General features: G+C 50.0%; 1 protein-coding gene across 4 annotated transcripts in view; it reads right to left on the reverse strand.

Moving 5' to 3' along the window:
- Window positions 1-921: 921 nt before the first annotated feature.
- LOC140122801 (uncharacterized) overlaps window positions 922-27,844 on the reverse strand; it is a 61,407-nt gene continuing 34,484 nt past the window's right edge. The window contains exons 5-9 of one of the 4 annotated variants that reach the window (XM_072144006.1): window positions 11,072-11,169; window positions 10,911-10,986; window positions 10,732-10,829; window positions 10,502-10,610; window positions 922-2,810 (exon numbers count right to left, since the gene is read on the reverse strand). In XM_072144006.1, coding sequence (XP_072000107.1) covers window positions 1,591-2,810; window positions 10,502-10,610; window positions 10,732-10,829; window positions 10,911-10,986; window positions 11,072-11,169 — 1,601 coding nt within the window. In that variant the 3' untranslated portion in view covers window positions 922-1,590. Of the gene's footprint in view, window positions 2,811-10,501; window positions 10,611-10,731; window positions 10,830-10,910; window positions 10,987-11,071; window positions 11,179-27,844 lie in introns of all 4 variants that reach the window. The other 3 variants (XM_072144005.1, XM_072144004.1, XM_072144007.1) reach the window with 3 other exon arrangements.

The following is a 27,844-nucleotide window of genomic DNA, read 5'->3' on the forward strand; positions in this document are numbered from 1 at the left end:
CGATTGAAATGATATCCCATCATCCGCAAAAAAGGAAAATTTTAACTACTTCTTCCCTAGTACGTATTCCCTCATATATCCTTAAAGAAGCGAGCTAGGGGTTCCAATGCAATATCGAAAAGCAAAGGAGAGAGGGGACATCACTGGCTAGATCCATTTTGCAGGGAAAAGGGGAAGCGATAGGAAATCCGATGTACTAATTCTTGTAGTGGGGTAATGGTATACACCCATACGTGCAGACTCTCCCGCTTATCCCAATAATGTCCAATACCATCCCCAGCCATTCCCATCTGCAGTTTGGATTCCTCAAGTCCTACATGGTCGGGTTCAGAATAAATAACCCCTAAGGATTGAAAAAAATGGATCCAGAGACGTCTATTCCTCAACACTTGGAGTAAGGAGATTACTACATCTACCATCTGGGCTTGGGAGGCTCGAGGATTAACAGGACTCCCAGAACATTTTATATTTTTCACCATCGCATGAGAAATGATCAGAGAGCAACATGTTTACCTTATGCTTACAAGGGGGAGAAGGTTGCTGGGCTGCAAGAGGTGCTGCAGTGGTTTGAGCTTGAAGTTGTGGTGGAGCTCGGGCCTGGTTAGCTAAAACCTCCATTCGGTTCACAAGATCCGGAATGGAGACCATAATGAACCAGAACGCAGGAGGGTAGAACTGAGCTTATTATAATGTAATAGTGGCAGAAGCAGAGAGATGGAGACAGACAGGGAAATTTTGTCCCTACCTACTTAACTCAAACTCATCCTAAGCAGCGGAGAGTGACTGGACAACGCGGTCTCTGGAGCAGTAGGAGCCGCACACTCTTGTAGTGGTGGTGCTCAATGTGGGATTCTCCATCCAATCTGTATCAGAAAACGTGGCTCACACATTCTCTATTCTTTTTCTCTTTATTTTTCAGTGAGTATTTCACATAGTATTGTCTTCACCACAAAACAACGATAAAGAGTAAATTTTAAGTAACAGAGAACAATGACGACGTTTCGGTCATCCCGACCTTTGTCAAGTTAAATCTGACGGTAAGTTGTATAGCGAAAGGTCTTGGCGAGGCGGCCATTTCTCTCCCAAATAATGCTTGTTATTGCTCCTTTAAAAAAACTTTTCTTTTGCGGTAGGAGGTTCTTATATTTTTCTGCTGATTACTCTTGATTTTTCTGTTCAACAGGGAACATAAAATGTGACCAGTTTTTGGTGCCAGTTACTACAGAAACGATAAATAAATAAGTAATAAATAAGTACGATACATTTTGGTAAATTTTTGGAAAATGGTAAAATATCTGATATGTTTAGCCGGGGGAAGGATCACCACGTGGCTAGAGTTGCAATACAGAAACACTAAATTAAATGTAGCAGCGTGAACAAGGGAATATAACAACTGTATCTTATTACACAGAGATCAGCCACGTGTCCACGTCTATTACAAGACGAGACCTTCTTTACCTTCTCGCTATGTCACACTGAGCATGAATATGGCTTCTCCCCGGGGTGGATTCACTCAGGTTTAACAAAACCAAAAATAACTTCTAAAACATTTTCTACTTTTAGAACATGTAAATAGGGTTTCTTTAAAAATCAATGTTGTTTCTCTCTTGTGTGAATTTTTCTATGAGCAGCGAGATCAGGTTTATGCGTGAAGCATCTTCCACACACGGAGCACGGATACGGCTTCTCCCCTGTGTGACTTCTCACATGTCTTATAAGATTGGATTTATCTGCAAAACATCTGCCACATTCGGAGCATAAAAAAGGCTTCTCTCCTGTGTGAATTCTCTGGTGATAACGGAGATTGGCTTTCGTAATAAAACATTTCCCACATTCTGAACATGGAAATGGCTTCTCCCCCGTGTGGCTTCTCACATGTCTGACACAACCTGATTTACTCGTGAAGCCCTTCCCGCACACTGGACACAGATAGGGCTTCTCTCCTGTGTGACTTCTCTCATGGATGATGAGGTCGGCTTTATTTCTAAAACATTTGCCACATTCGGAGCATGTAAATGTTTTCACCTCTGTGTGTTCTATCTGATGTTTAACAAGAGTTAATTTTTTGGTAAAACATCTCCCACACTCAGAACATGAATATGGCTTCTGCCCCGTGTGATGTTTCCAGTGATCCAGGAGATTGGACTTAGCGGTGAAACACTTCCCACATTCTGAACATGAATAGGGCTTCTCTCCTTTGTGGCTTCTCTGGTGCACGGCCAGATGGGATGTATTTATAAAGCACCTCCCACATTCTGGGCATGGGTAGGGCTTCTCTTCTGTGTGAATTCTCACGTGTTTGACGAGATCTGCTTTCTGCTGAAAACTTTCCCCACATTCTAAACACGTCAATGTCTTGTGTTCTGTATGAATTGTCATGTGAACAACAAAATAAGATAAGGAAGTAAAACGTTTTCCACAAAGTGAACATGAATAAGGTTTTTCTCCGATGTGAATTCTAAAATGTTTATCCAGATGCCATTTCTGCGTAAAACTTTTCCCGCATTGTGAACATGTATAGGGCTTGTCTTCTGCGTGGATTCTTCTGTGGGCATAAAGATTCGAGCTTTGTGTGAACTGTTTCCCACATTCTCCGCACTGGAACCTTTTCCCCCCTTTGTGTCCGGTGCTTGTGGGGACCGCGTGTGACGGGTCAGGAGAAGGTCCCTCAGGAGTAGATGATGGATCTGGACTGTAAGGTCCTGGAGGATCATTACTGAGGTCGTCTTCTGTACAGTCCTCAGGGACATCTTCATCTTCTATGTTTCGTGAGAATAGGACATTTTTCTTTGGGCTCTTCTTGGGATTTCCTGTTAAGATTGAAAATCAATTTTGTAACATTTTCTAACCCCAAAGTGGAGACACGTATGACATGACATTTGTGCTTTATAGAAACAAATAAACACAATAAAGTTGCACCGTCTGGTAGATAATGCCGATGCCTGGAGGGAAGGCGCTGAGGGGGACCTGGTCTACACGGTAAAGCCTCCCAAAAGTTCCTTGTCGTTGGCCCAGCACGGCCAATGTTATTTTCTGAAAATCCATATACACCAGATTAGAGCCTGGGGGTCTTGATTTACAAATTAAACTATTGGGCTTTTTGTTATGACATAAAATGAAAAATATAATGAATAGAACAAGATGAGGAGTCCCAGATTTCTCCCAGATAGTATTCGATCCGGTAATTATTCCCGGCTATATTTTCCTGGCAGTGGAATCTCCCCAACAGGAATTATGATATAAAAACTTCTATTAGTTGCTACACACCTTATGCAGCGTGATTGGCCGCTAGTGCGTGGGTTGTCTGTATCAGATGCTACAAATATTTCTTTCGTTTATCATTTCTAGACACTTTTGATAGGTACAAGATGGTGACACCTCCTCCCTTGTGTGCAGAGGTATAGAAACGGTCCCCCCGGAGAGGAGATCGTAGGGCGACATATTGGATGTTTTAGACGGGAGGAGAGACCTCAATGCTATCAGTATAATTATTACTCTTATATTATAATAAGTCACCTACCTTCTTATTTTTGGTAGGAGTCTGTATTTTCTATCTCCTTTTCAGGATACTTACCTTTTACCTTTTCCTGTGTTCCTGATGTTGAGCCTTTGTCTCCATGATGTTATAGTTGTAATGCAGAATATAGGGAATCAATGGAGCAAAGTTTAAATGAGTATTTCTGATGATATATTTACTCCGCCTTTCTTCTACAAATGTTTTTATTTCACACTTATTTTGGTAATTGAGCCGATGCACAGGTCGGGGCTTTGTTGCCTGATCCCTGGATTACAAGACCTTGACACTACAATGTGATCTATCAGTGGGCCGGGTGCCCGGGCTATAACTGTAGAGGATTTGAAGAAGACAATAAAGTTTTTCATTTCAAAGCTTACCGTTGATGGGCTGGAGCGGAGGTCGCACCAACGGTTTTCCAGAAGGGTAATAATAATCCTTTCACAATTTTTGAGGAGTACTTTTAGCCGCGGAGGAGTAGGACATTTTCAGTTATACAAATTCATAGCTCCTAGGCATATATAGTATTCATAGATGTCTGTTTATACCACTGTTCTCTGCTTAAATAGCCACTGTCTTAGTTACTCACGGGTTCCCGTTGTCTGGCCCGCGACCTTGGCACAGGATGAGGTTGAGCTCATCCTCCGGGAAGGCAAATCTCATGTCGTAGCCAAAGGAGAACATCCCCCGTTCCATCCTCCCGCATCTGCCGGTGGAGCCTGGCTGGGAAGGAGCTGTACCTGAGCATATACTCATCCCCAGGATGACCTCACTGTCCTCACCCGTTGTGCATCCCTGGCCCGACACTTCCGGGGTCCATCTTGGCCATGTACCTCCTCTCCTACTTGGGGCTGCAGCACTGCACCACCCGCAGCTCCATGGGGTCTGGGGCAATAAGCCTCAGGTTGAGGGTGCTTAAGATGTCGAACAGGGAGAGCAGCGCAGCCATGATTATGCCCTGCAGCCACCCGAAGAGTGGAGCCTTTTCTGCTTTAGCACCCACACGTCCGGTCCAGGGTGCAGTGCACTACAGGGGATAATTGACAAGCGCATTTTTACACTTGGCTTTTATTTTGGGGAGTAATGGAGACTGATAATGCATCTATGACACTTGGAGAGGCGTTAATGCGACCTTCTTCTTTCTTATGTTCAGCTGCTGGAGGAACTTCCACTTACATATTGAAACACATAGATGTCAATTCATTAAACCTTCACAGGCCCAACACATGGATCGACAACAATACAATGGAGCTGAGGCCTTGGATATTAGCAATGGCATTGATTCAGTTCCACATACAGCAGATTGACTGATGGTCAAGGACAAATATCCCCGATTTAGCTGCTGTAGGTTTCCCATCTCTAGATAAGTTTGTCTAGAGGATAAATCTTCAGCATAATTGTATTGCCCTGCAATCCCCACGGTAGCTGAAGGATCAGGTACCTGAGCATCGTCACTGTGCCCAGGTTTTTGCAGCAAGGCAATCCATTACTAGGACGTCTCCCTAAGCGGGAACCCGACCTCAAGAAATCCCAGAATCCTTCTCCATCCATTATCCCCTACCTGTGGTGTCACCTCCAGGAATGTCCTCCACCACTTCCCTCTTACACGGGTGATCGCCCCTCATCCTCTCTTCTCCCTCCATTATTACCTACCTGTGGTGTCACCTCCAGGAATGTCCTCCACCACTTCCCTGTTACACGGGTGATCGCCCCTCATCCTCTCTTCTCCCTCCATTATCACCTACCTGTGGTGTCACCTCCAGGAATGTCCTCCACCACTTCCCTGTTACACGGGTGATCGCCCCTCATCCTTTCTTCTCCCTCCATTATTACCTATCTGTGGTGTCACCTCCGGGAATGTCCTCCACCACTTCCCTCTTACACGAGTGATCGCCCCTCATCCTCTCTTCTCCATCCATTATCACCTACCTGTGGTGTCACCTCCAGGAATGTCCTCCACCACTTCCCTCTTACACTGGTGACCGCCCCTCATCCTCTCTTCTCCCTCCATTATCACCTACCTGTGGTGTCACCTCCAGGAATGTCCTCCACCACTTCCCTGTTACACGGGTGATCGCCCCTCATCCTCTCTTCTCCCTCCATTATCACCTACCTGTGGTGTCACCTCCAGGAATGTCCTCCACCACTTCCCTCTTACACGGGTGATCGCCCCTCATCCTCTCTTCTCCCTCCATTATCACCTACCTGTGGTGTCACCTCCGGGAATGTCCTCCACCACTTCCCTCTTACACAGGTGATCGCCCCTCATCCTCTCTTCTCCCTCCATTATTACCTACCTGTGGTGTCACCTCCAGGAATGTCCTCCACCACTTCCCTCTTACACTGGTGACCGCCCCTCATCCTCTCTTCTCCCTCCATTATCACCTACCTGTGGTGTCACCTCCGGGAATGTCCTCCACCACTTCCCTGTTACACGGGTGATCACCCCATATCCTCTCTTCTCCCTCCATTATCACCTATCTGTGGTGTCACCTCCGGGAATGTCCTCCACCACTTCCCTCTTACACGGGTGATCGCCCCTCATCCTCTCTTCTCCCTCCATTATCACCTACCTGTGGTGTCACCTCCAGGAATGTCCTCCACCACTTCCCTCTTACACGGGTGATCGCCCCTCATCCTCTCTTCTCCATCCATTATTACCTACCTGTGGTGTCTCCTCCAGGAATGTCCTCCACCACTTCCCTCTTACACGGGTGATCGCCCCTCATCCTCTCTTCTCCCTCCATTATCACCTACCTGTGGTGTCACCTCCGGGAATGTCCTCCACCACTTCCCTCTTACACTGGTGATCGCCCCTCATCCTCTCTTCTCCCTCCATTATCACCTACCTGTGGTGTCACCTCCAGGAATGTCCCCCACCACTTCCCTCTTACATGGGTGATCTCCCCTCATCCTCTCTTCTCCCTCCATTATCACCTACCTGTGGTGTCACCTCCAGGAATGTCCTCCACCACTTCCCTCTTACACGGGTGATCGCCCCCCATCCTCTCTTCTCCCTCCATTATCACCTACCTGTGGTGTCACCTCCAGGAATGTCCTCCACCACTTCCCTCTTACACGGGTGATTGCCCCTCATCCTCTCTTCTCCCTCCATTATCACCTACCTGTGGTGTCACCTCCGGGAATGTCCTCCACCACTTCCCTCTTATACGGGTGATCGCCCCTCATCCTCTCTTCTCCCTCCATTATCACCTACCTGTGGTGTCACCTCCGGGAATGTCCTCCACCACTTCCCTCTTACACGGGTGATCGCCCCTCATCCTCTCTTCTCCCTCCATTATTACCTACCTGTGGTGTCACCGCCGGGAATGTCCTCCTCCACTTCCCTGTTACACGGGTGATCGCCCCTCATCCTCTCTTCTCCCTCCATTATCACCTACCTGTGGTGTCTCCTACAGGAATGTCCTCCTCCACTTCCCTCTTACACGGGTGATCGCCCCTCATCCTCTCTTCTCCCTCCATTATTACCTACCTGTGGTGTCACCTCCGGGAATATCCTCCACCACTTCCCTCTTACACTGGTGACCGCCCCTCATCCTCTCTTCTCCCTTCATTATCACCTACCTGTGGTGTCACCTCCGAGAATGTCCTCCACCACTTCCCTCTTACACGGGTGATCGTCCCTCATCCTCTCACCTCCCTCCATTATCACCTACCTGTGGTGTCACCTCCGGGAATGTCCTCCACCACTTCCCTCTTACACAGGTGATCGCCCCTCATCCTCTCTTCTCCATCCATTATCACCTACCTGTGGTGTCACCTCCAGGATTGTCCTCCACCACTTCCCTCTTACACGGGTGATCGTCCCTCATCCTCTCTTCTCCCTCCATTATCACCTACCTGTGGTGTCACCTCCGGGAATGTCCTCCACCACTTCCCTCTTACACAGGTGATCGCCCCTCATCCTCTCTTCTCCATCCATTATCACCTACCTGTGGTGTCACCTCCAGGAATGTCCTCCACCACTTCCCTCTTACACGGGTGATCGCCCCTCATCCTCTCTTCTCCCTCCATTATCACCTACCTGTGGTGTCACCTCCAGGAATGTCCCCCACCACTTCCCTCTTACACGGGTGATCGCTCCTCATCCTCTCTTTTCCCTCCATTATCACCTACCTGTGGTGTCACCTCCAGGATTGTCCTCCACCACTTCCCTCTTACACGGGTGATCGCCCCTCATCCTCTCTTCTCCCTCCATTATCACCTACCTGTGGTGTCACCTCCGGGAATGTCCTCCACCACTTCCCTCTTACACTGGTGATCGCCCCTCATCCTCTCTTCTCCCTCCATTATCACCTACCTGTGGTGTCACCTCCGGGAATGTCCTCCACCACTTCCATCTTACACGGGTGATCGCCCCTCATCCTCTCTTCTCCATCCATTATCACCTACCTGTGGTGTCACCTCCAGGAATGTCCTCCACCACTTCCCTCTTACACGGGTGATCGCCCCCCATCCTCTCTTCTCCCTCCATTATCACGTACCTGTGGTGTCACCTCCAGGAATGTCCTCCACCACTTCCCTCTTACACGAGTGATCGCCCCTCATCCTCTCTTCTCCCTCCATTATCACCTACCTGTGGTGTCACCTCCAGGAATGTCCTCCACCACTTCCCTCTTGCACGGGTGATTGCCCCTCATCCTCTCTTCTCTCTCCATTATCACCTACCTGTGGTGTCACCTCCGGGAATGTCCTCCACCACTTCCCTCTTACACGGGTGATCGCCCCTCATCCTCTCTTCTCCCTCCATTATCACCTACCTGTGGTGTCACCTCCAGGAATGTCCTCCACCACTTCCCTCTTACACGGGTGATCGCCCCTCATCCTCTCTTCTCCCTCCATTATCACCTACCTGTGGTGTCACCTCCAGGAATGTCCTCCACCACTTCCCTCTTACACAGGTGATCGCCCCTCATCCTCTCTTCTCCCTCCATTATCACCTACCTGTGGTGTCACCTCCAGGAATGTCCTCCACCACTTCCCTCTTACACGGGTGATCGCCCCTCATCCTCTCTTCTCCCTCCATTATCACCTACCTGTGGTGTCACCTCCAGGAATGTCCTCCACCACTTCCCTCTTACACGGGTGATCGCCCCTCATCCTCTCTTCTCCATCCATTATTACCTACCTGTGGTGTCTCCTCCAGGAATGTCCTCCACCACTTCCCTCTTACACGGGTGATCGCCCCTCATCCTCTCTTCTCCCTCCATTATCACCTACCTGTGGTGTCACCTCCGGGAATGTCCTCCACCACTTCCCTCTTACACTGGTGATCGCCCCTCATCCTCTCTTCTCCCTCCATTATCACCTACCTGTGGTGTCACCTCCAGGAATGTCCCCCACCACTTCCCTCTTACATGGGTGATCTCCCCTCATCCTCTCTTCTCCCTCCATTATCACCTACCTGTGGTGTCACCTCCAGGAATGTCCTCCACCACTTCCCTCTTACATGGGTGATCGCCCCCCATCCTCTCTTCTCCCTCCATTATCACCTACCTGTGGTGTCACCTCCAGGAATGTCCTCCACCACTTCCCTCTTACACGGGTGATTGCCCCTCATCCTCTCTTCTCCCTCCATTATCACCTACCTGTGGTGTCACCTCCGGGAATGTCCTCCACCACTTCCCTCTTACACGGGTGATCGCCCCTCATCCTCTTCTCCTTCCATTATCACCTACCTGTGGTGTCACCTCCAGGAATGTCCTCCACCACTTCCCTCTTACACGGGTGATCGCCCCTCATCCTCTCTTCTCCCTCCATTATCACCTACCTGTGGTGTCACCGCCGGGAATGTCCTCCTCCACTTCCCTGTTACACGGGTGATCGCCCCTCATCCTCTCTTCTCCCTCCATTATCACCTACCTGTGGTGTCTCCTACAGGAATGTCCTCCTCCACTTCCCTCTTACACGGGTGATCGCCCCTCATCCTCTCTTCTCCCTCCATTATTACCTACCTGTGGTGTCACCTCCGGGAATATCCTCCACCACTTCCCTCTTACACTGGTGACCGCCCCTCATCCTCTCTTCTCCCTCCATTATCACCTACCTGTGGTGTCACCTCCAGGAATGTCCTCCACCACTTCCCTCTTACACTGGTGATCACCCCTCATCCTCTCTTCTCCCTCCATTATCACCTACCTGTGGTGTCACCTCCAGGAATGTCCTCCACCACTTCCCTCTTACACGGGTGATCGCCCCTCATCCTCTCTTCTCCCTCCATTATCACCTACCTGTGGTGTCACCTCCAGGATTGTCCTCCACCACTTCCCTCTTACACGGGTGATCGTCCCTCATCCTCTCTTCTCCCTCCATTATTACCTACCTGTGGTGTCACCTCCAGGAATGTCCTCCACCACTTCCCTCTTACACAGGTGATCGCTCCTCATCCTCTCTTCTCCCTCCATTATCACCTACCTGTGGTGTCACCTCCGGGAATGTCCTCCACCACTTCCCTCTTACACGGGTGATCGCCCCTCATCCTCTCTTCTCCCTCCATTATTACCTACCTGTGGTGTCACCTCCAGGAATGTCCTCCACCACTTCCCTCTTACACGGGTGATCGCCCCTCATCCTCTCTTCTCCCTCCATTATCACCTACCTGTGGTGTCACCTCCGAGAATGTCCTCCACCACTTCCCTCTTACACGGGTGATCGCCCCTCATACTCTCTTCTCCCTCCATTATCACCTACCTGTGGCGTCACCTCTGGGAATGTCCTCCACCACTTCCCTCTTACACGGGTGATCACCCCTCATCCTCTCTTCTCCCTCCATTATCACCTACCTGTGGTGTCACCTCCAGGAATGTCCTCCACCACTTCCCTCTTACACGGGTGATCGCCCCTCATCCTCTCTTCTCCCTCCATTATCACCTACCTGTGGTGTCACCTCCAGGAATGTCCTCCACCACTTCCCTCTTACACGGGTGATCGCCCCTCATCCTCTCTTCTCCCTCCATTATCACCTACCTGTGGTGTCACCTCCAGGAATGTCCTCCACCACTGCTCTGTTACACGGGTGATCGCCCATAATCCTCTCTTCTTCAGCCTCCGATATAATATAAGTCCCATCTTCTCCCTGATTTGTCAGTACATTACAGGAGACAGGAGGAACAGATGACACAAGAGCCCCCACAATCTATGAGCACAGGACCCTCTACCCCCTGTATAGATGAGGTCCCAGGCTCAGCTCCATCTACCTGATGACTCTCTGGGACATTGGGCGTCTCCTCTGGACTGTCCTGGGGATACGGAAGACTGGGACATCTCTCTGGTGGATTTCCATCAATGATTCCACCTGTAGGAGACACACAGTGATGGGATAGATGAACTGTAGGTGATGGGGGGGGAGACATCACAAACATAGTCCCCTCCTTACACTGGTGATCAGTCCATGGATCCGTCTCCTCTTCTTCTTCTTTAACCTCAATCTTAATATCAGTCAGATCTTCAGCCTAAACAAAAAAGTAGAAAACATAAAATGACCTTTGCTTCAATCACTTTATGGTGAGATGTTGGTGAGACTTAAGCTCCATCTACCTGGTGACTCTCTGGGACATTGGACGTGTCCTCTGGGTCGTCCTGGGGATACAGAAGACTGGGACATCTCTCTGGTGGATTTTTCCTATTGGATTCCTCTGTTTCTTCAGAAATACATAAATATATTTTTATTTATTCCTTGTGGTGGATCTTTATAATACGCTACTCACAAAAAGTTACGGATATTTGGCTTTCAGGTAAAATTTATGGAAATCAAGAACTTCCCATTGCAGATATTATATCATGAAAGTCGGGCAGTTAAGTGGAAGCTTCATTTTTGATGACCTTATCTGTACAATAGTGGTAGATGCACCCCACCAAAATGGCTCCACACACCTAACAACGACTTCTCCTGTTGTTCACATGTCTAGTTATTGTTTGCTAAAGCATCTCCCACCCATTTTGAAGTCATTTCCATAGTCTCCAGCAGCCACTGGAACTTGAAGATCTGGAGCATCATCCGCCACGCAGATGACAATAGGTCTCTACCATTCACACAGTGTAGGGCGGTTCTGTATTGACTAGTCACGCTGTGCACACTGTATCACTGCCACCACCACTGAACCCTAATCTGGGGACAACAGTGGACAATCCATAGGGCTTTCTTTGATTTCTCCCAAAACCTTGGTGCCATCATTTCTGCTTAGTGTGAATCGACTTTCATCAGGGAACAGCGCAAAGGCTCTTGCCCCCTCAATCAGTACAGATGCTCCCTGGTCCATACCTCCCTTACATGGGCCCGGAGGTGTGTGACATATATCATTTTGTTCAAAAAGGAAATAGTTCACAGTAATAACCAAAAGAGGTCAATTTCTGTGCCTTCCTGTGACTCTGCCAGTCCTCTGTAGCTCTTTGGTATCTCTGGTAGCACCTGCCGATGACCCTCTGCGACTCTCTAAGCTCAGGGGTCACTTACATTTTAGAACTTCCTGCTTGAAGTCTTACAATGTCACTACTGTCCTGAATCCTGGAACAGAGAGACCTTGGTTTATCTCTGATGCATCATTATGTTTGTAGGCAGAGAACCGGTCAATGCTGCAGGTAGGTTGCTCTTAAAGACTATCATGGTGAACAACAAAACAGTAAAGGAGGCTGGAATGGAGGTCAATCCTCTTCATCAATGAACCCACTTCAGTATCGGAGATGGTTATGAAGACAACAAAGTAAAACAAATAAAAAATCATGTCGGCTCTTCCCCCTGGGACTATGGAGTAGGGCAGTGGTGGCGAACCTATGGCACTCAGAACCCTTTCTGTCGGCAGCCACAACCCTTCACCCCAGCACAAAATTTTCTAGGCATGACTCAAGGTTTCCTCCTGCGATCCAAAACTATTCTTGGCAACACCTTCTTGGCTTCCAGGACTACACAAGAAGCGGGATAGGATAGAGATGGATTCCGGTTGGGTCCCCTGATTCTTCCTCTTCAGGGGACCCTGGAATAAGCTACAATCCAAATGTTCTTTCTATTGTATTGGTGTCCTCAGAACACCGATATGATTAAGACTTATGATACAGTTGGGATCACTAGGTTACTGCTTAAATTGTCATCTTGGCACTTTGCGACATAAAACTAGGTTTTGGTTGTAGTTTGGCCCCTGTGTGTCGCCATCACTGGTGTAGGGCACAGCGTATGGCACCTCCATCCATCCCTCTACTTGTCATTCTATTGGGGTTTCCTGAATTCTACGACTTCCTTCTTCTTACAATTTCAGCATTTGGATCCAGACAAAAGGAAATTCCAGTTTTTTTTAACCAACTGAGCGAAGAAACTGCAACAACCATGACCCCCGTCCCCAGCCGTGGACTAGTAGTAACTGGACTATTCTGACCCAGTTTGCTGTGACAGAAGGAGAAGCCTTTTTACTCTCCTTTGTTTCCGGTTGATAGGAAGTCGTTAATAGAAGCTTAGAGTAGACCATTGTTATCACCGGTGTTTGATATTCCTTTATCTTTCCAGTTCTGTCGGTAGGGGGATTTTCTCTGTGTTTTGGGTGGAGGAGCCCAATCTGCTGTGCGTATCAGAATGTTTTAGGAGGATTTGTCCTCCGGCAGGTGGTGAACATCTGATTGAGTAGATGGGAGCGGTTGTAGCTTTATCATTGTCTAACCACCAATGCTTCTACGTTAGCGGCTATGTGGAATCCATCCTATGTCCTCCACCCGTCTGTTATTCGGGTATACACCAGATTTATACCATGCTCCCGGCTTCTCCGCAGTCACTTTCACCTTGAAGCTTGTATATAAGATGCGGCTGATGACTGGTTCAAGCAGCAGAATTTTTATTTATTTATTAAATTATTTTATATTGTTCCCTTAAAAAGAATAGCAGGACCTTCATACAATCTCTTACACCTCTTGTGTCCCCCCTCATCCTCATAGACTGTAAGCTCTTGTGTCCCCCCCTCATCCTCATAGACTGTAAGCTCTTGTGTCCCCCCCTCATCCTCATAGACTGTAAGCTCTTGTGTCACCCCCTCATCCTCATAGACTGTAAGCTCTTGTGTCACCCCTCATCCTCATAGACTGTAAGCTCTTGTGTCCCCCCCCTCATCCTCATAGACTGTAAGCTCTTGTGTCACCCCTCATCCTCATAGACTGTAAGCTCTTGTGTCCCCCCCTCATCCTCATAGACTGTAAGCTCTTGTGTCACCCCTCATCCTCATAGACTGTAAGCTCTTGTGTCACCTCCTCATCCTCATAGACTGTAAGCTCATGTGTCCCCCTCATCCTCATAGACTGTAAGCTCTTGTGTCCCCCCTCATCCTCATAGACTGTAAGCTCTTGTGTCCTCCCTCATCCTCATAGACTGTAAGCTCTTGTGTCACCCCCTCATCCTCATAGACTGTAAGCTCTTGTGTCCCCCCTCATCCTCATAGACTGTAAGCTCTTGTGTCCCCCCTCATCCTCATAGACTGTAAGCTCTTGTGTCCCCCTCATCCTCATAGACTGTAAGCTCTTGTGTCACCCCCTCATCCTCATAGACTGTAAGCTCTTGTGTCCTCCCCTCATCCACATAGACTGTAAGCTCTTGTATCCCCCCTCACCCTCATAGACTGTAAGCTCTTGTGTCCTCCCTCATCTTCATAGACTGTAAGCTCTTATGTCACCCCCTCATCCTCATAGACTGTAAGCTCTTGTGTCCTCCCTCATCCTCATAGACTGTAAGCTCTTGTGTCCCCCCCTCATCCTCATAGACTGTAAGCTCTTGTGTCCCCCCTCATCCTCATAGACTGTAAGCTCTTGTGTCCTCCCTCATCCTCATAGACTGTAAGCTCTTGTGTCCCCCCCCCCCTCATAGACTGTAAGCTCTTGTGTCCCCCTCATCCTCATAGACTGTAAGCTCTTGTGTCACCCCCTCATCCTCATAGACTGTAAGCTCTTGTGTCACCCCCTCATCCTCATAGACTGTAAGCTCTTGTGTCCCTCCTCATCCTCATAGACTGTAAGCTCTTGTGTCCCTCCTCATCCTCATAGACTGTAAGCTCTTGTGTCACCCCCTCATCCTCATAGACTGTAAGCTCTTGTGTCCCTCCTCATCCTCATAGACTGTAAGCTCTTGTGTCCCTCCTCATCCTCATAGACTGTAAGCTCTTGTGTCCCTCCTCATCCTCATAGACTGTAAGCTCTTGTGCCCCCCCCCCTCATCCTCATAGACTGTAAGCTCTTGTGTCCCCCCTCATCCTCATAGACTGTAAGCTCTTGTGTCCCCCTCATCCTCATAGACTGTAAGCTCTTGTGTCACCTCCTCATCCTCATAGACTGTAAGCTCTTGTGTCACCCCCTCATCCTCATAGACTGTAAGCTCTTGTGTCCTCCCCTCATCATCATAGACTGTAAGCTCTTGTGCCCCCCCTCATCCTCATAGACTGTAAGCTCTTGTGTCACTCCCTTATCCTCATAGAGTGTAAGCTCTTGTGTCCCCCCTCATCCTCAAAGACTGTAAGCTCTTGTCTCCCCCTCATCCACATAGACTGTAAGCTCTTGTGTCCTCCTCATCCTCATAGACCGCAAGCTCTTGTGTCTCCTCTCATCCTCATAGACTGTAAGCTCTTGTGTCACCCCCTCATCCTCATAGACTGTAAGCTCTTGTGTCACCCCCTCATCCTCATAGGCTGTAAGCTCTTGTGTCACCCTCATCCTCATAGACTGTAAGCTCTTGTGTCCTCCCCTCATCCTCATAGACTGTAAGCTCTTGTGTCACCCCCTCATCCTCATAGACTGTAAGCTCTTGTGTCACCCCCTCATCCTCATAGACTGTAAGCTCTTGTGTCACCCCCTCATCCTCATAGGCTGTAAGCTCTTGTGTCACCCTCATCCTCATAGACTGTAAGCTCTTGTGTCCTCCCCTCATCCTCATAGACTGTAAGCTCTTGTGTCACCTCCTCATCCTCATAGACTGTAAGCTCTTGTGTCACCTCCTCATCCTCATAGACTGTAAGCTCTTGTGTCGCCCCCTCATCCTCATAGACTGTAAGCTCTTGTGTCTCCCCCTCATCCTCATAGTCTGTAAGCTCTTGTGTCCTCCCCTCATCCTCATAGACTGTAAGCTCTTGTGTCCCCCCTCATCCTCATAGACTGTAATCTCTTGTGTCACCCCCTCATCCTCATAGACTGTAAGCTCTTGTGTCCCCCCTCATCCTCATAGACTGTAAGCTCTTGTGTCACCCCCTCATCCTCATAGACTGTAAGCTCTTCTGTTTCACCTCATCCTCATAGGCTGTAAGCTCCTGTGTCACCCCCTCATCCTCATAGGCTGTAAGCTCTTGTGTCACCCCCTCATCCTCATAGGCTGTAAGCTCTTGTGTCACCCCCTCATCCTCATAGGCTGTAAGATCTTGTGTCACCCCCTGCGCGGGGGCTGGTTTTCCGTGTACAGAGCTGTGCGGGGGCTGGTTTTCCGTGTACAGAGCAGTGCGGGGGCTTGTTTTCTGTGTACAGAGCTGTGCGGGGGCTTGTTTTCCGTGTACAGAGCTGTGCGGGGGCTGGTTTTCCGTGTACAGAGCAGTGCGGGGGCTTGTTTTCTGTGTACAGAGCTGTGCGGGGGCTTGTTTTCCGTGTACAGAGCTGTGCGGGGGCTGGTTTTCCGTGTACAGAGCGGTGCGGGGGCTTGTTTTCTGTGTACAGAGCAGTGCGGGGGCTTGTTTTCTGTGTACAGAGCGGTGCGGGGGCTTGTTTTCTGTGTACAGAGCGGTGCGGGGGCTTGTTTCCTGTGTACAGAGCAGTGCGGGGGCTTGTTTTCTGTGTACAGAGCTGTGCGGGGGCTTGTTTTCCGTGTACAGAGCTGTGCGGGGGCTGGTTTTCCGTGTACAGAGCGGTGCGGGGGCTTGTTTTCTGTGTACAGAGCAGTGCGGGGGCTTGTTTTCTGTGTACAGAGCGGTGCAGGGGCTTGTTTTCTGTGTACAGAGCAGTGCGGGGGCTTGTTTTCTGTGTACAGAGCGGTGCAGGGGCTTGTTTTCCGTGTACAGAGCTGTGCGGGGGCTGGTTTTCCGTGTACAGAGCGGTGCGGGGGCTTGTTTTCTGTGTACAGAGCAGTGCGGGGGCTTGTTTTCTGTGTACAGAGCTGTGCGGGGGCTTGTTTTCTGTGTACAGAGCTGTGCGGGGCTTGTTTTCTGTGTACGGAGCTGTGCGGGGGCTTGTTTTCTGTGTACAGAGCTGTGCGAGGGCTTGTTCTCTGTGTACAGAGCTGTGCGGGGCTTGTTTTCTGTGTACAGAGCAGTGCGGGAGCTTGTTTTCTGTGTACAGAGCTGTGCGGGGGCTTGTTTTCTGTGTACAGAGCGGTGCAGGGGCTTGTTTTCTGTGTACAGAGCAGTGCGGGGGCTTGTTTTCTGTGTACAGAGCGGTGCAGGGGCTTGTTTTCCGTGTACAGAGCTGTGCGGGGGCTGGTTTTCCGTGTACAGAGCGGTGCGGGGGCTTGTTTTCTGTGTACAGAGCAGTGCGGGGGCTTGTTTTCTGTGTACAGAGCTGTGCGGGGGCTTGTTTTCTGTGTACGGAGCTGTGCGGGGCTTGTTTTCTGTGTACGGAGCTGTGCGGGGGCTTGTTTTCTGTGTACAGAGCTGTGCGAGGGCTTGTTCTCTGTGTACAGAGCTGTGCGGGGCTTGTTTTCTGTGTACAGAGCAGTGCGGGAGCTTGTTTTCTGTGTACAGAGCTGTGCGAGGGCTTGTTCTCTGTGTGCAGAGCGGTGCGGGGGCTTGTTTCCTGTGTACAGAGCAGTGCGGGGGCTTGTTTTCTGTGTACAGAGCTGTGCGGGGGCTTGTTTTCTGTGTACAGAGCAGTGCGGGGGCTTGTTTTCTGTGTACAGAGCTGTGCGGGGGCTTGTTTTCTGTGTACAGAGCTGTGCGGGGCTTGTTTTCTGTGTACGGAGCTGTGCGGGGGCTTGTTTTCTGTGTACAGAGCTGTGCGAGGGCTTGTTCTCTGTGTACAGAGCTGTGCGGGGCTTGTTTTCTGTGTACAGAGCAGTGCGGGAGCTTGTTTTCTGTGTACAGAGCTGTGCGAGGGCTTGTTCTCTGTGTGCAGAGCGGTGCGGGGGCTTGTTTCCTGTGTACAGAGCAGTGCGGGGGCTTGTTTTCTGTGTACAGAGCTGTGCGGGGGCTTGTTTTCTGTGTACAGAGCTGTGCGGGGGCTTGTTTTCTGTGTACAGAGCTGTGCGGGGGCTGGTTTTCCGTGTACAGAGCGGTGCGGGGGCTTGTTTTCTGTGTACAGAGCTGTGCGGGGGCTTGTTTTCCGTGTACAGAGCGGTGAGCGGTGCGGGGGCTGGTTTTCCGTGTAACACATTGGACTTTATAGCGATGATATGTAATATTCCTGCCATGTACTGGGGAGCGCTCATAACTTTTCATACTTCGGTGCTGTGTGGGTGGAGTCATTTTTTGCGACTTCTATTTTTAGGACTGTAAGAACTTTTGATCACTTTTTATTATTTTTGAATTATTTATATTTTTCAAAATGGCAAACAAGACCGTTTTCAACTTTGGGCTCTATTTTCCGTTACGGGGTTAATATCTATCGATAGATCGGACACTTTCAGACACGCGACACCGAACAGGTTCATGATTTTTACTCTAATACAGGATGGCAATACATGGAGATTTTCCTCCTCATTCATTCACACATGTCAGTAAGGGGTTAAAATAGTAAAACATTTAAAAACAAGATTTTAATTGTACTGATTGAAAGAAATTATGTAACTAAGTAAGAATGGGGGCGTGACCTGGCTATGGAGGAGGGAGGACATGTATACTCCTCGCTGCGGAGGAGTAGGAGGAGGGAGGACATGTATACTCCTCGCTGCGGAGGAGGAGGAGGGACGACATGTATACTCCTCGCTGCGGAGGAGGAGGAGGAGGGAGGACATGTATACTCCTCGCTGCGGAGGAGGAGGAGGAGGGAGGACATGTATACTCCTCGCTGCGGAGGAGGAGGAGGGAGGGAGGACATGTATACTCCTCGCTGCGGAGGAGGAGGAGGGAGGACATGTATACTCCTCGCTGCGGAGGAGGAGGAGGGACGACATGTATACTCCTCGCTGCGGAGGAGGAGGAGGGAGGACATGTATACTCCTCGCTGCGGAGGAGGAGGAGGAGGAGGCAGGACATGTATACTCCTCGCTGCGGAGGAGGAGGAGGAGGCAGGACATGTATACTCCTAGCTGCGGAGGAGGAGGAGGGACGACATGTATACTCCTCGCTGCGGAGGAGGAGGAGGAGGGAGGACATGTATACTCCTCGCTGCGGAGGAGGAGGAGGGAGGACATGTATACTCCTCGCTGCAGAATAGGAGGAGGGAGGACATGTATACTCCTCGCTGCGGAGGAGGAGGAGGAAGAGGCAGGACATGTATACTCCTCGCGGAGGAGGAGGCAGGACATGTATACTCCTCGCTGCGGAGGAGGAGGAGGAGGGAGGACATGTATACTCCTCGCTGCGGAGGAGGAGGAGGAGGGAGGACATGTATACTCCTCGCTGCGGAGGAGGAGGAGGAGGCAGGACATGTATACTCCTCGCTGCGGAGGAGGAGGAGGAGGCAGGACATGTATACTCCTCGCTGCGGAGGAGGAGGAGGAGGCAGGACATGTATGCTCCTCGTTGCGGAGGAGGAGGAGGAGGCAGGACATGTATACTCCTCGCTGCGGAGGAGGAGGAGGAGGGAGGACATGTATACTCCTCGCTGCGGAGGAGGAGGAGGAGGGAGGACATGTATACTCCTCGCTGCGGAGGAGGAGGAGGAGGAGGGAGGACATGTATACTCCTCGCTGCGGAGGAGGAGGAGGAGGAGGGAGGACATGTATACTCCTCGCTGCGGAGGAGGAGGAGGAGGGAGGACATGTATACTCCTCGCTGCGGAGGAGGAGGAGGAGGGAGGACATGTATACTCCTCGCTGCGGAGGAGGAGGAGGAGGAGGGAGGACATGTATACTCCTCGCTGCGGAGGAGGAGGGAGGACATGTATACTCCTCGCTGCGGAGGAGGAGGAGGGAGGACATGTATACTCCTCGCTGCGGAGGAGGAGGAGGAGGAGGGAGGACATGTATACTCCTCGCTGCGGAGGAGGAGGAGGAGGGAGGACATGTATACTCCTCGCTGCGGAGGAGGAGGAGGAGGGAGGACATGTATACTCCTCGCTGCGGAGGAGGAGGAGGAGGAGGGAGGACATGTATACTCCTCGCTGCGGAGGAGGAGGAGGAGGAGGGAGGACATGTATACTCCTCGCTGCGGAGGAGGAGGAGGAGGAGGAGGAGGAGGAGGAGGAGGAGGAGGGAGGACATGTATACTCCTCGCTGCGGAGGAGGAGGAGGAGGGAGGACATGTATACTCCTCGCTGCGGAGGAGGAGGAGGGAGGACATGTATACTCCTCGCTGCGGAGGAGGAGGAGGAGGGAGGACATGTATACTCCTCGCTGCGGAGGAGGAGGAGGAGGGAGGACATGTATACTCCTCGCTGCGGAGGAGGAGGAGGCAGGACATGTATACTCCTCGCTGCTACCAGTCTGCCTGACCAGAGCATCCATCAGAATAAAGAAGAAGAAGTAGAAGAAGGGCCCCCAAGGCCCCAGTGGACACCCCGACTGCTGCTCCTGCGCCCAGGATTCAGTGCTTCTTCTCGGTGGTGGAGATACCGTTGGGGAAAATCCAAGATGGCCACTGCGTCTGCCTCAGCGTGCATCTCTCCCCTCCTCGGATGGCCCCTCCTGTACTACCAATACCAGAGGGCTCGCTCTGAGCTCCGGACGGAGCCTACATCCATCCACCTCCCCCACCTCCGGATGAGGCACTGGACGCCTGCTCCTGGGGACATCGCTTTCTCCACAGCACCGGCCATCAGAGCAGAGCATTCTGTCCCCCACGACCACCCTATTCCCCTCCAGGGGGACCCGCTCGTATTATGTCCCCCCTACAGGCCAGGAAAATACATCAGGACTGCATGTGCCGCATTGTTCCAGGTTCCGTTCCTGTCCGCTCTCTCTTCACCAGATGCTTTCCGTTCTTCGGCTGCCAGCTCCCCCTGCTCCAAATTGATATGCACCTCTCTCAAAATATTCTAAATGTGGCCAGAGCTCTGGCTGATATTAGTGACTTACGTGGACACATGGCTGTGGTCCCCACAAGGGAGGATGTAAGGTCATCAGAGTCCAGGCTCGAGGCAGCATACAAAGCTGAATTGGCCTCATTGCTGGCCTCATTCCCAGATACAGGAACGTGTATCTGGGAATGAGGCCTCCATTACTGCATCTGTGGACACGTTCAACTGCCATGAAACCTCCTAGCCACATGACATGGTAGACGACTGAGGATAGGGAGGTGGGGAAAGAACATTCCGGGCTTCTTTGCCTGATCTTTTCTTTAATTACCCCCTACCCTCCTGTTCTTCCCCTTTGTTTATCTGCCCTTAGTGCGTGCCACTTCCTCCTTTTACCTCTCTGTACTGAATGCCTAAGCTTAAGGCTGTTGTTTTGCCCCTGCTCTTCAGGATACGGTCCCATAGCATCGGCCATTTCTCCAGGAGTCTCCATTGCCATCCACAGAGGCTGGTTCATGAGGTTTAGGACACCAAAATCAACCAAGAAGACTGGAGTGTCTTCATTAAGTTAAGAGTGTGGGAACACCAGATTCCCCTAGCTTCCCAGTACATGCCCAATCGAGGCCAAATTCAGATGTACCACAAAGTCCTTCTAGTCCTATCCCAAAGTCCTCCTTGATCCTGGACCAACTGGTCTCTACTTCGTTAATACACAGTGACCAAGTGGGATTCCTACATGGGAGGGAGACTCAAGACAACAGCAACAAGACTCTTCTTCTAGTCTACAAGGCCAAATCAGCAAAACAACACGTATGTCTAAGGCCCTATACTCTGATCCTACGAGCCAAGTCTGGATGAACAAAACCCTCCCAGACTCGTTCTCTATATGAAACGGGACTCAACAGGGCTGCCCATTATCGCCTCCGCTGTAGGAACACTTGGCTATTGCTTTCTGTGGCAGCCCTAAGCCTCTTTCCCATCTAGCCTAGCAGAGTTCACCAGGTTTGGCCACATAGATCACAGATCAAAAAGGAAACCGGAGAAGTGACATGAAGGGATAGAATTATATGGGCTCGTGGTGGATAGCCCAAATGTACATAAAAATTAGAGAGTCTAAAACAACCCTCTGCCAAATAATAGGCAAGGCCTTACAGATCTGTTCCGAGGAGGCCCCTGCCCTTTCAGCCCGAGAGGTGGAGACAGCTCTATGAGCCTAGAAGTTTTGTGATACTTTCCTGCTCGTAGTATCACTCAGTAGAGTTAGTAATCAATAAGTGGTTGACGCTTTACATCCTTTTATGCAGTTTGCAGGAAAGAACAAGGTTCCAGGGGCTCGAAACCATTCTCCTTACATCCAGAACGTGCCCGGTCTCTTCTCTTACAGTTGTCACAAGAACATGGCAAGACAATTTCTTGACATCATATAAAATCCGACACAACCTATGGAAAGCAATTTTAGTCTTAAAATGATCCTATATTTAGGGCTTGTAGCTCCTCCAGCCTTTTAGAGGAGGTTATTGTTTGACAGTCAGAAGGGTCTTGGTTCAAGACCCTTTTCAATTCCATTGTGAAGTCAAGAATCTGGGAAATATTCGGATAATCCTTACTCCATGAACAACCCCTTTCCATATTTCGAGGTGAATGGAAGGTGTTACAGTTTGATGTGAGTCTATTTATTACCTTAGTTCTGGAACCTTCTCTCAGGATCCAAGCCGATCATTTCAGAAAGATGGAACTTTGGTTTCTGAAGATGATCTTCACTTCCCGGGAAATAGAACCTATGGCTAGTTTGAGGAGGAGAGGAAACCAAGATTTCTTGGGCCAAACGTGGAGGATTAACATAATTATGGAAGTGCTGATCAGCGTTTCTGCAGGACTTTGGTGATTGGTGGAGGAAAAGCAAAGACACCAAACCCTGGTTTCTATCCTGTGGAAAGACATCGAGCCCCAAGCCTTTGGGTTCAGGGAGAAGAGTCCATCTGTTTAGTCTTGTCGCAAACAAATCCATCAAAGGAAGTCCCCGCTTCTGCACGATTTGCTGGATGACCTCGATATTCAGGCTCCATATGTTGGGGTCTTTGGTGACTCTGCTTAGGGGATCTGTCGCTTTGTTGTTGAAGGATTTTAAATTTACAGAAATAGAGAAAACATTTATCTTTAGCTATGGAATATGATGGTAGTATATAGAGATTATCATTAACCGCTTCGTGCTCTGCATCGTAACATGTATTTCACAGAGCTGCAGACACTGTATGAAGAGCGCTCAAGGGCACAGACGCTGGTTGCATTTAAAAGACAGGGGAAAGCGGGCGTCGCCATCTTTGTTGCGATCAGCGCTCCCTGTGACATCATCGGGGAGCAGCTATAGGTTGCCTCTGTAAGACTTGAGGCTGTATGGCTTCTGCAGATTCGTTACAGTGTGCCAGTGGCACATTGTATTGAGTCCTATGTAAAAATGTCACATACTGCAATACATTAGTATTGCAGGGTATGGTGGGAACGATCAGACTGTCTAGGGTTAATCTACCCAAGATGGTGTAAAAAATAGTAAAAAATATATTTTTTAAATTAAATAAACCTAATATAAAACAAACAAACAGTAGAAATCACAAATGTTTTAGATATCCCTGTGTCCCAAAATGTCCGATCAAAACATAAAAAAGGTTATTCCTGGGGGAGAACCCCAGTGCGGCTGCGCAAGGAAACTCCGCTGGTCTCCAAAGAAAAGTGGTACCGCATGCGAGACGCAAGACGTCTCCGGCTGTCTTCTGTGCTTGCAGGAGGGACATTATATGAAATTTTATTACGGGGGCGTGCATAATTTATTAGCGGGTGGAGCCAGGAAACGCTCAGCTGATGTATGCAAGAGCTCCTCCAGCTCATTTTTATATATTTTTATAAAATAATTTTCTGACCTTACAAAGGAGCCCAAAACCGATGCAGAAGAAGGTAATGAGCATGACGGTGGGTACAGTCTACCACCAGTAAATCTGGTGGTAGTTGTCCTTTAAGGTGTTACCCATAACAAAAGCACTAGGTGCAGTGTTAGCATTTTCAGAACCTTCCGATAACACTGCAAACACTGCTGCGAAGTTCAATAGAAACTCCGGACCGTGCTCAAAGCAGTCCAGTGTAGGTGGGACCCCATATTTTCGTGATCTGTGGGGGTCGCAAGGATAGGGCCTAACTTTTGTTTGTGGGAAAACCCTTTTAGTGTATGTGGACCCCTTAATGATTGTACAGCACCATTAATTTAATGGAGCTCTAGAAATTAATAATAATAATAATTCAGAGACCACCAAAGTCTATGCCAGGATATTTGCGAGGACAGTAGGTGGCCAGTAGGAGATCCGGAGGACCTCAGAATCAATGGAGGAACCCAGGAAGGAGCTGAGGGAGGTACCAGCAGTGAAGTATGAGCTCCACATCCCCACTCCCTTCTGGAGGTAGAGGATTTTACCCTCAATCCTTACCCCTGTAGGGACAGGAAAACACTGGTGGGAGGTTGTGGGCCTTTTTAACCTCTCAATTTCCCTACAAAAGGTCAGAGAGAAACCTTCAGAGGACCAAAATGGAAACTAGACAAGGAACCCCTAAAACTTGTGTTTCCAGTCCTCTCTACTATGACCCAACTATGACTCCGCTCCCATACATTGAGACCCCTTTTCCCTATAGACCATTTACCACTCTGTCCACACGTTAACAGACTGATACCCTATAATGTTTCTATACATTATAACACCCTCTACTGTCACTCCTAAAGATTTTTTGGGTCACTTCCCAGTAAAATAACAAAAATAAATGAATTGATGGGGGAAATCGCTTCTCCCGAGGATGGTTCTCCGTAACTGGATGCCCTAGACACAAGCTTTAAGTGCCTAATAGCAAATACTACCATGGTGGCAAGTTACTGGGGCCAGAATGAAGAGAGTGGGTTTTATTGTGTTTTTATTGCTATGTTTACATGTGTCAGGATCGGAGTCTGTGGACCCACTGAACCATCACAGACGATGACACAAGCCAACACCTGGGTCCGGAGTCTAAGTGGCACCCGTTCTTCAACAGAGCCTGCCGCAAAGCAGGATGGTCTTGCTGCAGCATGGTACCACCAGATCGATCCACAGGCGTGACTTGTCCGCGATGGCAGATAAGGTCGAGGTACAGGAACGGCAGCCAAACACGTAGTCGGGGACAGGCAGGAAGTCAGGACAGGCAGCGGGGTATCAATAGGCAATAGGTCAATGCAGGCAGCCATGGAGCGTAGTCAATAACCCCCACTTTGGCCTCCCCCTCTTATTGGACTAGAGGAATCTCTGCAGGAGATCATGGTCCAGGATACTGTCCTCGGGCTCCCAAGATCTCTCCTCCAGCCCGAACCCCTTCCAGTCAACCAAGAAGAACCGCTTACCCCTCACCGTTCTCATATCAAGGATCTCCTTTACCTCATAGATGTCGGAGGAGTCAGCCACAGGAGCAGGAGGCGGTACTTGGTGGGAGAAGTGGTTCAGGATGACAAGCTTGAGCAGGGAGACATGGAGGGAGTTTCGGGATCCACATGGTGGGTGGAAAGCGCAGCTTGTAGGACACCGGATTGATGTCAGCACCTCGACAGGACCCAGGAATTGTGGACAAAGCTTGTAACAACCAGACCTTGTCACCAGGAGAGAAGACAGGAGGAGGCCTGTGTCTCTTGTCAGCCTGGAGCTTGGTTCCGGCAGAAGCCTGTAACAAGGAAAGAGTCTGCTCCCAGATGGACTTCAGATCTCGTACCAACTCCTAAACAGCAGGAACGTCCGAGGACACAGGCAGAGGAAGAGGAGGGCATGGATGCAGTCCATAATTGATAATAAATGGTGCAGAGCCGGCAGATGCAGAATCCAGGGAGTTTTAGAAAAACTCCGCCCATGGCAACAAAGTGCACCAGTCATCTTGACTGGAGGAAACAAAATGACAAAGACAGCAGCCCAGAGTCTGGTTCACTCTCTCCACCTGACCATTAGACTGTGGGTAAAAGGCAGAGGAAAAGTCCAATTTTATTTGGAACTGGTTACAGGGGGATCTCCAGAACTTAAAATTGAAACAAATTGAACCCCTTGATCAGACACGATGTGTAGAGGGAGACCATGCAGCCAGAAGATATGTTGAAAGAACAAGCTGGCAAGACGGGGAGCAGACGGAAGACCTGGAAGAGGGACAAAATGGGACATCTTAGAAAACCTGTCCGTCGCCACCCAAATGACGGTATTGCCCGAGGAAGGTGGAAGGTCAGTCCATAGCGATGTGCGACCACTAGCGATTGGGTATCAGTAATGGAAGCAAGAGACCAGCCAGTTTCAGGAGGGAAGACTTATTACGGGCACAGGAATTGCAGGATCCCACAAAGTCCCGAACATCTTTGATCAAGTCAAGCCACGAGTAGTAGCGGGAGATGAGGGCGTGAAGAATGTCCAAGACAAAATCCTCTTCCGCAGAGCAGGTCGGACATACGTCTCTACAGGGCGAAGCTGCCGAAGATCCACTGGAGCGGCAACAACCAATTGTTCCAGAGAAATAATATGCTAAGGAACCGGCTCTTCTCCAACGACATGAAAGACCCAGCAGGAGAGACGAGGTAGAGCTACCATGCTCTACCTCGTCTCTCCTGCTGGGTCTTTCATGGCTGCAGCTCCATGCACCTGTCCTCAACTGGATGACAGGGGAAATTCTTTGTTGGGAGTACAGAGTGTCAGTCCCTCTGCTTGGTGGCTTCTCTACCAGTACCTGTCTTGGCCTCCTCTGTGATTGCCAAGTCTTTGGAGGGCCTTCCAACGTGTTACTGGGACTTTGCTGACGTGTTCTCCAAGAAGCAGGCAGAGACCTTGCCGCCACATAATTCCTACGACTGCCCTATAGAGCTGATGCTCTATAACTGCAAGTAGGAAGACAGTTTCTCCTTAAGTACCGGCCCAGATCGGAGAGGATTTGTCCGCTGAACGGTACCAGAGGCTTCTCGAGAAGGACCCCAGGGATATGATGCCGGGAGATTAAAGTGACATCCACAAAAGCAGAGACCTGGATCTGGATGCAGGTGCCAATGCTGAGAAACACAGGAAAGTCAGGCATGGAGAAGCTTTCCTACACCTAGGGACGCTTCTCCCAAGAACCCTAGGGGCTGCCGTTTCCCAGACACTGGGGACGGACCGGACAAGCCCCAATAAAGTGTTTAGGACTGACACAATATAGGCAAAGATTCTCCTGACATCCCCTGGAGCTTTCCTGGGAGGAGAGTCTGGCTCTGTCCACCTGCATAGGTTCCTCTAAAGATAGTACGGCCAGAGGCCCGCACGTCAATCCGGGTGGCTAGGGTGATGAGACCACTCAGGGTAGATGGCAGGTCACAAGTGGCCAAGCGTCCTTAACATGAGAGGAGAGTCTCTTTTTAAATGTTGCGGACAGGGCCGCATTGTTCCAGGAGAGTTACGGGGCCAGGGTACAGAACTGGACAGCATATTCTCCCACAGACGAGTTCCCCTTGCACAGATTCAGCAACACAGTCTCAGCAGAGGAGGCCCGTGCAGGTTCCTCAAACACGAACCGGAATTCTGCCAGGAATGCCATGTGAGTAGTCATGACCGGATCGTCTCTGTCCCAAAGAGGGGAAGCCCAGGTCAGGGCCTTCCCAGAGAGGAGGCTGATGACAAATGCCACCGTGGATCGCTCCATGACAATTTGAGACGGCATGAGTTCAATGTGCAGGGAGCACTGGCTAATAAAACCCCTGCATAGGTTGGGGTCCCCATCATACTTATCAGGCATAGATAGTCATAGCCTAGGTTCAGCGGCAGGCGGGCTAACCAGAGCAGCAGGAGGAGCCGTTGGAGCTTGGTGCTGTAGCTGAGTTGCCATCAATTGCTGCAATATGGCGGTGACCCGTCCTAGGTGTTCAATCTGCAGGGACTACTGGACCACGATGATGGCAAGATCGGACCGAATAGGTAGCGGAACCTTGGCGGGATCCATGGCCGGATCTTACTGTCAGGATCGGAGGTAGTGGATCCTCTGAACCACCGCGGACGATGACACAAAGCAGGATGGTCTTGCTGGTTGTACCACCAGGTCGTTCCGCAATCTCGTAGTTGAGGAAAGACAGGAGGTCAGGAAGCACGGTATCAGATTCGGGGACGTAGCAATAGGTCAAGTCAGGCAGCGGAGGAGGGTTCAACGGGAAATCACAATAATAGCGCAAGGCATCAACCACAGCTTTCTCTAGGGCGCAAGGCA

This window comes from Engystomops pustulosus, chromosome 3, assembly GCF_040894005.1.
Source record: "Engystomops pustulosus chromosome 3, aEngPut4.maternal, whole genome shotgun sequence".
Lineage (NCBI taxonomy): Eukaryota > Metazoa > Chordata > Amphibia > Anura > Leptodactylidae > Engystomops > Engystomops pustulosus.